The 14,451-nt window shown below is 30.1% G+C and overlaps 1 protein-coding gene across 1 annotated transcript in view; it reads right to left on the bottom strand.

Annotated features, from left to right (window-relative positions):
* The window catches only part of LOC143226756 (serine/threonine-protein kinase MRCK alpha-like), a 125,030-nt gene that overhangs the window by 16,622 nt on the left and 93,957 nt on the right, over positions 1 to 14,451 (bottom strand). Inside the window, 7 exon segments of the mRNA XM_076458136.1 lie at positions 382 to 444; positions 2,640 to 2,712; positions 7,477 to 7,620; positions 7,978 to 8,059; positions 11,507 to 11,646; positions 13,625 to 13,689; positions 14,309 to 14,380. Of these exon segments, the coding sequence (XP_076314251.1) occupies positions 382 to 444; positions 2,640 to 2,712; positions 7,477 to 7,620; positions 7,978 to 8,059; positions 11,507 to 11,646; positions 13,625 to 13,689; positions 14,309 to 14,380 (639 nt within the window).

Below are 14,451 nucleotides of genomic sequence, written 5' to 3'. Positions count from 1 at the left end.
TTGGCTATATCTATAAAAGTGCTTATTTTTACTGTTCACAGAAGCAATTGGGTAAATTTTATACTTTCATTATTATAAAGATCACCAGTCACACTTCAATAGTTTGATGTACAGTACCTCCCCTATAAAGCTCCCAGAAATGATTCAAATTGAACTATAATTTTGATCTACCAAAGATAAAAATAACTTTTTAAAGGCAACAAAAAATACAAATCAATATGCCTTGTTTGATAACATTTGAAAAATTTTCTACAGCTTGTAAAAGGCATTACTGTAGCTACATAATATCTACCATAAAAGTATCTAATCTTAACTTTCTACAGCTTGTAAAATGCATTACTGTAGCTACATAATATCTATCACAAAGGCATCTAATCTTACCTTCACTGTCTAAATCTACACAGTATAAACCTTCTTCAGTCCCAAGACTAATTCGGTCCTGATCTAAAGAAGATAAACTCTATTATTATTTTAATAATAATGATGGTAAAAATAAACAGATAAACATCTTGATCTATACTGAAGCCTACATTATTTCAAATTAACAAACTGTACATTATTTTATCAGTAACTTCAAGTTCAATATTAAACAAAATTAATCAATTTTTTAAAAAACATAAAATTTTACAGATATAAATAATAAGTTAAATGTTCCTGAAGTTCCATGAAACTAATTCTACATATGATACACTACAATTACTTTCATTCATATTATACAGTTAACACTTTTTTATAGTTAGCACTATCATTATTTGTACATATAACAACGGACAATTACTTTTAAACATGAAACACAAACAATGCTTATAACGACGCCATAATAGTTCCATCAGCACTTATGTACATGTGTGTATATATATCAGGTCATCCCATAAGTAATGTCCAAAAATTTAATACAGAAAGTGCATCATCATTTCTGTCTTTGTAGAAGACTTTAATGACTAAAATATGTACTAGGACATGTTTAAAAATGTTCCGACATATGAAAAAAACTAACTCAACTGCACTTTTTCAGATCAATCAAATAAACCCTTATGAAGATGGACGTGTCCGAGGAGCACATCAGACATATAATGTTTTATGGGTTTTGACAAAGGCAACAGTGCAGCAGAAATTACACAAAACATTCAAAGTGTTTATGGTGTTGGGTCTCTCAGTGAAATAAAATGTCGAAGATGGTTTCAGAAGTTCAGATCAGGTGACTACAGTTTAAGTGATGTGCCACATTCAAGTCGTCCTGTTGAGTTTAATGATGACTTGCTGCTGGCTACACTTGATGAAGATTGTGCTGTAACAGTTGAAGAACTAGCACAGAAGCTTAATTCAACCCATTCAACAGTTCACTGTCATCTGCAACAGCTTGGAAAGGTGTCAAAACTTGGAAAATGAGTCCCCCCATGATTTCACAGAAGCCAACTTTAGAGCAAGAGTGAACATTTGCACTTCTCAGCATTCTTGTGAATATAACTCACCTTTTCTGTACAGGTTAGTGACTGGAGATGAAAAATGGATATTTTATAAAAATGTTAAATGTTCATACAATGGCTCAGTGCAAGTAAACTAGCTAAAGCACAGCCTAAAATGGACATCCACCCTACGAAATTCTGGTTGAGCATTTGGTGGAATATTGTTGGTGTGATCCACTTTAATTTGCTGTCACTCAATGTAACAGTTATATCAGATTTCTATTGTCAACAGTTAGAGCACTTGAATGCTGCACTGAAAGATCTGCTTTGATCAGTCATAAAGGTGTTGTGTTACACCAGAATAATGCACAGCCCCATACAACAAGGATCACATCTGCAAAGATTGAAGAGCTAGACTGGGAAACATTTCGACATTTCTCTTAGTTTCCAGACCTTGCTCCATCTGATTATCATCTATTCCAAAGTTTGCAGAACTATCTTGATGGAAAAAACTTGGAACACAAGATGATGTCAAAACCACCCTATCTGCATTCTTTTCCTCCAAACCCCAAGAATTTTATAGAAGTTGGATTCAGAAGCTTGTGAATCATTAGCAGGAAGTAATTAATAATAATGGAAAATATATTATTGATTAAATAACATTAAAAGCATTTGAAATCCTTTCTTTTTCTGAACTTACAATTGGATATTACTGAAGGGATGACATGATATATATAGTGACAAATCTAAGTCACTTTTACAAGTAATATTCTATGGTCTCTTTTACTGTCATACAAACATATTACTATTCCATTTTAACACTAATAAATTGTCACCACTTTTGTATAAGTAAATACTTCCATCCTTTAAAATATATACAAATACAATGTCATTAGTTTTTCAAGTGTAATACATATTTCACTTTCACAATGGATGAACTTTTAAGAAAGGAGAAACATTTTCAGCAAATATTATTATTCAGTATTAGTAATAACAAGTAAAACACAAAATAAAGATTCAAATTTTCCTGTGATTTTGTTTTTTTGAAATATCTTAATTAAAGACTGAATTCTGACATATGCCTTTAAGATATGTTTACAAATGCTAACAAAATTATGAAAAAAGTTAAATATTTATCAAATCTCATGGGACATGTTTATTGGTACCTTAACTTTACAATTGAACTGTTTAATTCAGAGGATAAATTTATATCAATATATAACTTGTACATACCTATTATTGCAGCTGACAGAACATTTTTTGTAATAACCAATGTACTATCTAATATTTCCTTTGCTTGATATATCTAAATAAAAATAAATTCAATTCATTCTTTAAAAATGTTTTCTATACTAAAGTTTATGAAATTAAGAAAGCAAAAAGTCTAAATGTCAAATTGCTGATGGAATAATCTGTTAAGTTAAGCAGTTCCAAATGAAACCACAAATAAATAATGGTTAACATTGCAAAAAAAATCTGTACAGTACATAAATTCTCATAGTATAGCCTCTAAAACCCTCCCAACTAAAGATCTTTTTTTATTTTTAGTAAAACTTTGTTTTATCTCTCATCTTCCCTAATCTAACACCATAACTCAGTCAATTTCAGTGGCCTTGTAATCACTGCAAACAACACAACAAAAACATGATATAAATCTTAATTACTCCTTTTTTATTTCTAGAATGACTGCAAATTGTAACAGAAATTTATGTTTATTTATCCTTAGCAACTTAAGACTCAAGTTTAAACCTGTTTTTATTGGTTGTTGAACTGTATGAACTAATAATCTCATACAAGGGAAGGCTGAGTATTTATTTAAATATTTCCTTTTGAAACTAATAACTTAAATTTTGTGTAAGATTGAACTTTGATTTATTAACTATGTTTTGATGCCAACTTTATTCCTGTACACTAAAATGTATACACATTTACATTTTGATTACAACTCTAAAAGGCATGGCATGACTTTGTTCTACCCATATAAAAGGGTTACTGCTGATTTTAACAAGTTTCTGTCTATAAGCTAATAAACTTTCATTGCTGACTAGAGAGCTTCTATTCAGAGATTTTATGCATCAAGTCATTTTTAACAAGTGGTGAGATATTGGTATCCATCAATTTTTTTTTCCTTTTCACAAAGGAAATACTCAATAAAATGGCATTAAATGTTCTACAAACTTATTACACAGTATCTACGGTTGGTTTGTTTTCGAGTTTTGTGCAAAGCTACATGAGAGCTATCTGCACTAGCAGTCCCTAATTTAGCAGTGTAACACCACCAAATGGAAGGCAGCTAGTCATCACAATCCACTGCCAACTCTAGGGCTACTCTTTTACTAATGAATAGTAGGATTGACCATCACATTATAACATTCCCATGGCTGAAAGTACGAGCATGTTTCTTACTTATATGATAAACTCAATAATAATACTCTGTTAATAAGGATTTGACTCATCAACATACTGTGCTCTCTCACACTGTACTCACTTAATCTAACAAAACTAATGTGATGTCCTGTCATAGAAGAAAGTTTCCACAGCTTTCAAACAGATATAATTTAGTACAAAAATATTTTCAGGAACAAGAAAAACTCCCCATTAGTTTCCACTGTTTATCTTTGTAAGAATGCTATATAATCACTTTCCAATGTAACCATAAATTACTTTTCACACTTCTCCACGAGGTAAATAAACTGTACTCCTGTGGCATTTAAATTTGTTCCATAACTGTTTACAAGGCTGTGTTTCATTAATAACTGTGCATATTACATGCTGTAACATCAGGAATGAAAGGATGTAATAATAATAATTACATCAAACACAGAAAGAAAATAGCATAAGAAACAAAACGTGTCGATTATAATCTTATAGGCGGATTTTTACAGTTAAAGACCAATATTTTGGGATGGACAGAAAAATGTAAAAAAAGATTTATAATTTTACTTGTAGCTGCAAGTTAAAGTCCTGCTTTAAACATTTTTTGGTTTTTCTTTGCAAATTACACTCTTAAGTATTACAAAATACCAGTTATAAAATATTTTTTAGATCAAAACTGTTCAAATATAGTTAAAGTTACTATTTTTGTTTATATTTTCATATCTGATATACAGGTCATGACAAAATTAAAGATTACAAGACCTTTAAAAACTAAAATGAGTAATGTACATATTAATAAATTAAAAGCAAGGACAAAATCCAGAACTCAAACTTCATCATTAGGAACCCACCTCATACCTTTCCTTTTTGTCTGTCATTAGCTTAGCTGGAATTATACCTTCATTTCACACATTTGTCAGTATTACATACAAATGTAAGTTGCAATCCAGATATGTCTTCACTTAAAGATCTAGTATATAATAGGAACCATGGTTTCCTGTCCAAACAATTTTCTGTTTCCTATCAGAAAAGCTGCAGACACAGGGAAAGCTTCTCCTTTTTTAACAATACTAATGAATATTTCATAATGAATGGCAGTTGCTATGAAGATGGCAGCTTTAGCCTGGTGTGAGTTGTATCAATGGACATCATATGTTGAAGTTTGTGAGATTCTATACTGTTTCTACACTCCCCAAGTTAAGATGAAACATTTCAGTGTGTAAATCATTGCAACAACTTCAATCATTGGTGAGCTAGCCTTTATAACACCAGAATCAGAAAAATAACTGGAACATTTGGCTGTTATGCTACTCACCAGTTATTTATTTTAGCAATGTTTTTGGCTGAACTGAAGGTCTTAATAGCTTTGAAAACTTCAAAAACCAAAGTTTAAGTGTTTATAAAATTCTTAGATTGTTACAAGTGATATTTGAGATTACAATGAGCAGATATAATATGCATCAGCCATTTTTTCCCAGCCCATCCCTACATACTATCCACTACCATATTCAGTGATAAAAAAGAAAACAGCATACAGATTGTTATCATTTAAGTTACTGTAAATATAATATAGTACATTTATCATTTCTTGATAGAATGTCCTGATGTTAGATATGTTTTTGGAAGACTGGATTCCTTTGAATCCTGAAAAGTAGATTGAAAGTTTTTGAAAAATAAGTTTGTTTATGTGGCTTTGTGTGGTTTTGTTGAGAATAGTGCTACACAACAGGCTATCTGAGCACTACCTTTTATATGGTTTATTATTATAAGCTCACTGCTTCATATAATCACACTTAAAACACTTCTAATATAAGAAAAACTAAATAATTTAATAATCACATCCAATCTTTACACAAGTTGCAGAAATGAAAAGCAGATTGGAGTTTGCAACTTATGAATAGCACTACATAAGAAGTGATGAAAATAAGTACCATAGCACATCACAATGTATGAAAATCAAGAAAATAAACAAGGCCTCTCATTCAAGAAAAGTCTTCCAATTTGTCACTGCATGAAAGTTATTATCCCTTTCTTAAATATATAGGACAAAAAATAGTTTCACAAAACCAAATACAGAGTTGAATATATACACATATATATTATTCATATTTAACTAATAATAATAATAAATATGAATTTCTACACCCATCTAAAATTTCCACAAATCCATTATTTTGTGTGTGTGATGAGAGGTTTTACCATGTAACTTTTGATAACACTAATAATAAAGTCTTTGTTTCTCCCACATAAAAAATGCTGCTAAGTCATTATATTTTTAGGATTCTGCATTCGTATAAAGGACACTGTAAAATAATAAAATTATAAATGAACAGATGTGTAAAGAGGTTAGGATGCTGGGACTCTTCTGAAATATGAATGTAATTCTGTTAAAATTTGCAGTTGTGTTAATTGAAAAAAGAAAAAAACAATGTTATTGGTTGAATTCCATATTTGTTTTTCCCTCTGCATATTGATTATTTCATCCCATTTGGTGTTAAGGTAAAGAAAAGTTTTCAATGAAAAAAAACTATGATATTCATTTAGAAAGTTTCAATACAAATGAAATATAAAACTGTAAGACGAAAAAAAGTATTTTCATTACTTGATTTCTTAAAATAGGAGTCATAAAAGCCAAAATGCATGTATCCAGATAGACTAGTTTAATTACTGTCTTCCCATTATGGCTTTAGTAAGGGAGGGAGGAAGGGAGTTGCTGTGAAGCCTTTTAAGTGTAGTGGATGTTGATATAGTACAGCTACAGTAAAGATATAGCATGGAATCACCTAGCTTAGAGCCCAGTGTATAAAATTTATCATGAAAGTAAAAATATTAATTCAATTTTAAATTTAAATCATTTTTGAATTAATCTATTTTCTGTTACATCACCAATGGTTTTTAATGAAAAATAAACCTCTTAAATCAATGGAGCCTCCAAATTAAGAAATCAACAAATATTTTGCCAGTTTTGTTGTCTATACTTTCAGTACATAGACTAACAATAAAATTAGTTTACACTTTTGTTGTTAAGCACATTACATAAAAGTCAATGTTGGAATACTGTGTGTCAGAATTTGTTAATCGATAAATTAATTTTCCTATGAATATTCCACAAATTCATTTCATGAATTATTTTAATTTTGATTGGGTCACAAACAAAGTTATCAATGTTTGGCTGTCTCAACTGTATTTTTATATTTCTTTGTTGGTGAAGTTGATTTTGCAAAATTTATTTATTTCAGTAAGTTACAAAATGTGAAGTTAGAGAATACTATTGGGTGAGGGCAGTTGTACTTGACCCATCATTTCTGATAGGCTATATTCTAATTCCTATCATAAGAACCACTTTTCATTCATATTGATTTGGTAAAGACTTTGTAAGTCCACAGCCAAATTTTTAATATATGTACTTTATTAAAAAAACAAAACCTTATTTTAGGTGTACAACAGATGTATAGTGCTTATTAAAGGCTTGCAAATTCCACTATGGCATACTTAGTACATTCAAGACAAAAAGTTGGTCTATAGTACCATTGTTATTAACAAAGGCTTAAAAAGAACCTAGGCAATAATGTATACCTTCAAAAGTTTAATGACTGATACTTCAAGATAAAAATTTCTTTGATCTTTAAAATCCAGCAATACAGTTAAGCATTTTTTTCAGTAATAAATAAAACATTTTAAAAGATTTACTTACTGTTCGGTTTGGATGTTTATTTCTACGAAGAATACGAAGCAGTTCATTCAAAGCATCTACCCATTTATTTTTCTCACTTTCTCGGTCAACTAGCATGAGTGTGTGATTACGTAAACCTGGAGGGTCCATCATAGCTGTTGTGACCTGGAAATAATAGAAACAATGTAATGTACACAAAGATAATATGAATCAAGGTTTAGATAAGACAGACATGAAGATAATGCATTCATGAAGAAAGGAGACTCAAAACTATAAGTGGAATTTGTAAAATTTGTCAAAAATACAAAGATTTTAAGGAACAAAAATAGATCTGGCTCTTATTTATCACTTGATCTTTCAAATAAAAAATAAATAAAAATCCTGCATTTCCCCAAGCAACAGGGTATATATTCATAACTCACTGACAACTCATGGTTATTCTCACAAATTAGTAAACGGAAAAAAACAACTCATCTAAATAAAAAGAGTAATTACGTTAAACAGTATTCTAAGCATACTTACCCTGAATATGCAAGGAATGTCCTTTTTATTTGCATGTATAACATCAGACTCCAATACTGAACTAACAGAGAACTCTTCACCTCTATGGAAAAAAATTACCAAGAACAAACCAAATTTATAAAATCTGAATAAAAGTTCAAGTTCTCCAAGTTCCAAGTGATACACAGTTTGTATCTATAGAATACAAGAATGTCAATTATGTAAAGAACAAACACAAGGCTTTAATAAATAATTATAAAAATCTGTTTGGTTATTTGGAGTTCTAAGGTGCTTGGGTTGGAAGATAATATTGCTAGCTCACAATTCTATAAATGCAATGTAATATTCATATGCAATCAACTGTATCTTTTCTATCCAAAACAAATTATTTTTTTCAATATTTGAAAGATAATTAAGTTTATATGCATAAAAAATGCTACTAGCACTTGTAAAAGGTCTCACATTGAATATTTTCCTATTCTCCCTATTTAATGATCAAAAATAAGCTTGTTTTATACCATGCTATACAGACATTTCATGTAATTTTCAGTTAAAGCATAATTTCAACTTTTGCATTTTGTAAAAATAGTTTTTATATCAAAATCCCCCTTATCACATAGCTTATTTGTATCCATAAAGACTAGAGAGAAGGCAGCTAGTCATCACCACCCACTGCTAACTCTTGAATTACTCTTTTACTAATGAATAGTGGGATTGACCATCACATTATGATGCTCCCACAGCTTAAAAGTTCAGCATGTTTTGTGCGATGAGTATTTGAACGCCTTAACCCACCTGACCATGCCGGACCAGACCTAAAGTGACATTAGGAACTGTTACAAGATTTTAAGTGTTTCTGCACCTGAGTTTAAGTCACTGAACAGTTTCCTATGAATTATCTTCCATAAAAAAAGTGTAATGTATATTTAAGTTAAGACAGTATACATAATTTAGTGCCTTCCAAATATAAAAGTGAGTTTGTTTTGATAGATTGTATTTATCATGCTTAATATCATGTCTATAATGTATGAAATTCTACAAAATATTTTCATTGCATTAACCCTCTGAGAATCAGGTCTTTTGACTCAACATACCCTGATCTTTGGCTATAGAAAAAAAATATAAAAAAATACAGAAATAAAATTGCATGAAACTTTAAACTTTCTACAGAGTTTGTCTAAATTAATAAAAGTCACTTAGTTATGTTTGGTAGTGGTATAAATTTTTACTTTCTGAATTCTATGGAAGTTACTGTGAAACACTGCTTCTATAAAAAAAAAAAAAATCCTTTTGATCCAGATTCTTATTTTTTGTCATTAGCCTAAAAGTTAAAAATGCTCAAAAGTTTCTTTTTTTTAGATTAAAATTACATTGTTTTCATTTTATTTTATTCCAAAAACACCATTGAAATTTATGAATATTTGAATGCAATTACTGGCCTACACATTGTAATAAAGTACAAAAGAAATACATAAACCTAACACCTGTTACTTTTTTTATTGATCAAAAACTTACGTTACATATCAAACCACCTTAACTTGTTTAATGTTGGTTTGATCTGTTTTGAATTTTGCACAAAGCTACAGGCGGGCTATCTACATTAGCCGTCCCTAATTTAGCAGTGTAAAACGAGATGAAATGCAACTAGTCATCACCACCCATTGTCATTTCTTGGGCTACTCTTTTACCAATGAATAGTGGGACTGATCATCACATTATAATGCCCCAATGATTGAAAAAAAAATGAGCATGTTTAGTGTGACAGGAATTCGAACCTGCAACCCTCAAATTACGAATTGAGTGCTTTAACCACCTGGTCATGCCTGGGTCTTGTTTTATATTCAAGAACTTATTTATATTTGTCATTTCCTTTCATGTGTTTCTTTTTCCCCACTGAAGAAACTGTGCACTTCAACAGAGAAACAGATAAATTCCAAATGATTGCCTAATATAGTATGATTGAACTTTATTACATAACACCATATGCCTACTTACTCATAAACTTTATTCAAATTCTTATTCAAGATAGTTCCATAGTTTTCAAAAGGAAATAATAAAACATAAACAGAGTATTAGCAACAGAGATAAAATCCTCAAGAGATAAAAAAAATAAACCATGTGACTAATTATTGTTTGTTTGTTTTTTTGAATTTCGCACAAAGCTACTCGAGGGCTATCTGTGGTAGCCGTCCTTAATTTAGCAGTGTAAGACTAGAGGGAAGGCAGCTAGTCATCACCTCCCACTGCAAAATCTTGGGCTACTCTTTTACCAACAAATAGTGAGATTGACCATTACATTATAATGCCCCCACAGCTGAAAGGGCGAGCATGTTTGGTGCGATCGGGATTCAAACCCACAACCCTCAGATTACGAGTCAAACACCTTAACCTGCCTGGCCATGCTGGGCCTATGACTAATTAGCTGGAAATTATTTCTAGAAACAGTCTTCAACTTTCAAATGTAATTTTAGTACTATCCTTCTTTGGAACTTCCCTCATAAATGACTTGTAAGTTATTTTGAAGCTAAGGAATGAACTCCTCCTTTTGTTAGATTTTTAATTGGAAGATGTGTCGAATTTCAAGCATGTGATACATGCTCATTTATAGACTCTTTATAAGAGGTACAAGTATGGCAAGCTCCTTTAATAAAATAACAACCTAACTTTTAATGTATATAAAACCTTGAGAGATATGTCATTGTCTCTGTAATTCTAATAAGTTTTTAGGTAGACACCAATAAAGCCCATGGTGGCATTAAAAAAAAAGGAGAAAAAAAAAAGTATTTACACCATCACTTACAAAGTAATAAATCCAATTGCACATTATTGTATTTCAGCTAAAATAACTGTTGTCATATTTAAACTAGAGAAATTAACTTAAGTCAGAGAAGTTTTATAAATTCACATTCAATCAATAAAGTTCAGATCAATTTTTAGTTATTTAACCTTACACTAAAAACTATTGCTTCTGTTTGTGGGATTTTGTAGAAAGCTACAAAAAGACTGTCTGCACTAGTCCACCTTACTTTTGAAATGAAAGACCAGAGATGCTCACAGCATAGAGAAGTTACAATGTTTAAAATTAAGTTACTTGTTCAAGAAAAAACATTTGTTATTTAACTATTCATATTAAACAAGTTAACACTACAGAAATATGATAAAATATAAAAAATCAAATGTTGCAAAAATTAAAAACTTCCATTAACAAACAGTCATGAAAAGTTGGTAACAAATTGGCTTAATAAAATAATATTCAAATGTAATCTATTCAGTAAATATGGTTAACCTCAGATTTCCAATTTGCAAAAGGAAAACACTGAAACCGTAAATTAAGTTCAAGATTTTTTTTTATTCCTGTGAAACATTTCTACATTTTAGTGAAAAGAAAAATTTCTTCTTTTGGTTTTGTTTCTTAAGCAGAAAGCTACATAATAAGATATCTATGCTGTGCCCACTACAAGTATTAAAACTCGGTATTTATTCTTATAAGACCAGAGACTTATACCAAGTCTCAGGGAGCCTTAATGTTTGATTTATTTCTAATACCTACCTCATGTCTAAAACCTGAGAAACACAGACAGATGGTTGGGCATTTTTGTCTTGAAGTAAATCATAAAAAAACAATTTGAAATCACAGACAACCACGAACTGTCGCATCCAACCCTTCTTCACTCCAGCAGGTTTTGGAACCTGACAAGTAACAAACATATTAATGACAATTTTTTAAAATAAATAAGCAATAAGTAAATATAATGCATAAACTAAATTATGTAATGATTTATCTTATGGAAAGTTTAGATACAGTATTCATGTTGAGATAAATGAAGGAAAATGGACAGCAACTACCAAGATAAAAAGAACTGATGGTGTTTTCAAAGTTCTATGATGAAGACAAAAGCAAGAAATATTTTTAAAATACCCTCAGATTTTCTGTTTTTTGCAACTGATATCCATTTTACCTTAATATACTTCAACTGGACTAACTTGTATTTTTGTTGCTAAAATTCTGTCACTGGATAACAGATAAAATTTTTCTTGTGATGAAGGATATTTACACTCAAAGTGTAAAATAACTATCTTCAAGCCTTTGAAAGTTTTATAATGAAATAAAAACTACAATGTTACATAAGCTATATATTATGCCATTACACATGCTCATGACCACTGGTGCAAAAGCCATTTTCTGCAAATATTTGTGGTACATCAACAATACTATATAGCCCTAATGACCTTATTGTTAAAGGTCACTGTTGCATTTAATACTGGTTGAAGTGTTAAAACTATTACTAATAGATAGCATTTACCTTACTTCATCTTATGCACAAATGTTACCTCTGGCCTCTGTTTAGAAACTATGTACAGATATTTCAGAAAGACCTCACAGTAAGGTCTCTAAATAACTGAAAAATTATACTATCATTCCATCCTCAAAGTGAAATCAAGTTTCACAGTAAGAGTTATTGTATGTTGTAATATAATTTTCAAAGCAATTAATTAAAAAAAACTGCACAAATATACATGAAAACTCATTAAGTTAAACTATTACCTTTCTTGTAGCATATAAACAATACCAAACCATTGGTAAGTTGCACTCTTTCAAAGCACAGCATAGCCTCAAGACATACTAAGTGCAAGGTTTTAAAATAATTCCTGTTTTTCAGATAATATTTATGATTTTATTACATTCAGAAACTTGGAACATTGTAACAAAAACAAATGCAGAAGTTATACTTTCTCAAATCAACTTAAAAAATTAATTTCAGCTAAAAATAAGCATCACACTTGCAAAAAATCTATGTTTTTCTAGTTTTGTCTCATACAAAAACAACCTGTGTCTGTACTAAAAATATGCAATTTCTACCACCTTAATAAAAATTACAAACAGGAGGCAAATATTAAAAACTAGAAGTGACCACGTGGATTTTTTTTAATTTATCAAAAGTATCTATCAATAAAACTTGTTTACAAAAAAATCATTGAAACCTGATGTTTTGAGTTTACAGCATCATACACAAACAAACTGATAACCAAAAAATACATACACCAACTAAAAACAAACTTAACAATGGTAGTGTCAGATTTTATCACACAAACGTTTAAGGCTTTTAGAATGATAGTGACAAAAAAAGTGCAAGCTATCAAACAAACAAACAAATTTACAAGAACCATGAACTATTTGTTTCATTTCAGGGCTACAAGTATGAATAATGAGAGATTCTTTGAACTTACAATAAAGTAAACTGTTACATTTGGCTAAGAACTTAATGTTAAGTGGTTTTTGTCAACAAACTTTCCAGCAGTGACCTCTTCAGACTTGAGAGTCAAGGTAGTACAGATGCATTCCTTAAAATGTTCATGTAGTGAACTGACTGGTTTGCCAATGTATCTATCATCACACTAAGTATATATCATTTCATATATTACATGTTAACAGTACAAGAGCCATCTAGTCCATCTAATCATACAAGAATTCAAAAAAATTTTAGAGCTAAACATTTCAGTTATAATTTCATTTTGTATACAAGTTAGAATCAAATATAATTTTTCAAAACTTGAGGCTAATGTTTTGTTCATGTAAAAACACAACATACTGGTCACTAAAGAATTAAAATTAAAGGATCAATACACATCTTCAGATAGCTTAAAATGCTAAAAGGCCAAAACATACCTTCACATAACCTTCATAAGCTGTGCCAATTCCTTTGGTTGGATCAATTCCCACAGGCCTTGAAGCTATGAGGAATTTAAACATTAACTTTTTTTTATCCATGGTCGACGTAAGAAACAATACACACTAAACTGATATTAAAATACTAAGTAATTCTAGACAGAAAAACACATGACAAAAAATATGATAAAAAAATCTGGTATCAGTGAAAAAGAAAATAATAAGTACATAAGAAATAACTGTGATCTATAAGAACAGAAAAAACAGTTTATATCAAAAGCTACTGGTATCAAAAACTATTAATTATGGTGAGAGAAAATGGAAGACATAAAACTGACTTTCCACATTGGACAATGGTTTAAGTAATTCTAAAGTCAAGAAAAGGAAAAAATAATACATATTAATCTGATATGATAAGATTACATTAATTCTTGAACAAAGAAACAAGAAAATAGTCTGTGCTATTCCAACATACAAAAGTCACAATAATTCAGAAATGATAGCATAAAATAAATAAAACGTTTTCAAGTGTGAAAAAGTCAAAGTAGCTCTGAAGTATGGGAATAGGAGAAATAATAAATATTAAAATGATGAAATGGAAAAATCAAACAAGGTTAGGTTATTATGATTGGAATTAATTGTGAAAATGAAGATTGTTCCAGCATCTTTTAGAAATGCACTTACTCTGGTCTGCAGGAACAGGACAAACAGGAGGAACTTTATCTTGGCATCCTACATGACAAGCAAATCCACACACTAACAGAAAACAAAAAGGTTTAATAACTTTAGGTTCTATGTGACTGTTAAAAGGAGGAAAAAAAAGATTA

The sequence above is a fragment of the Tachypleus tridentatus genome, chromosome 1, assembly GCF_004210375.1.
Source record: "Tachypleus tridentatus isolate NWPU-2018 chromosome 1, ASM421037v1, whole genome shotgun sequence".
NCBI lineage: Eukaryota > Metazoa > Arthropoda > Merostomata > Xiphosura > Limulidae > Tachypleus > Tachypleus tridentatus.
This window is presented reverse-complemented; position numbering and strand designations above follow the sequence as displayed.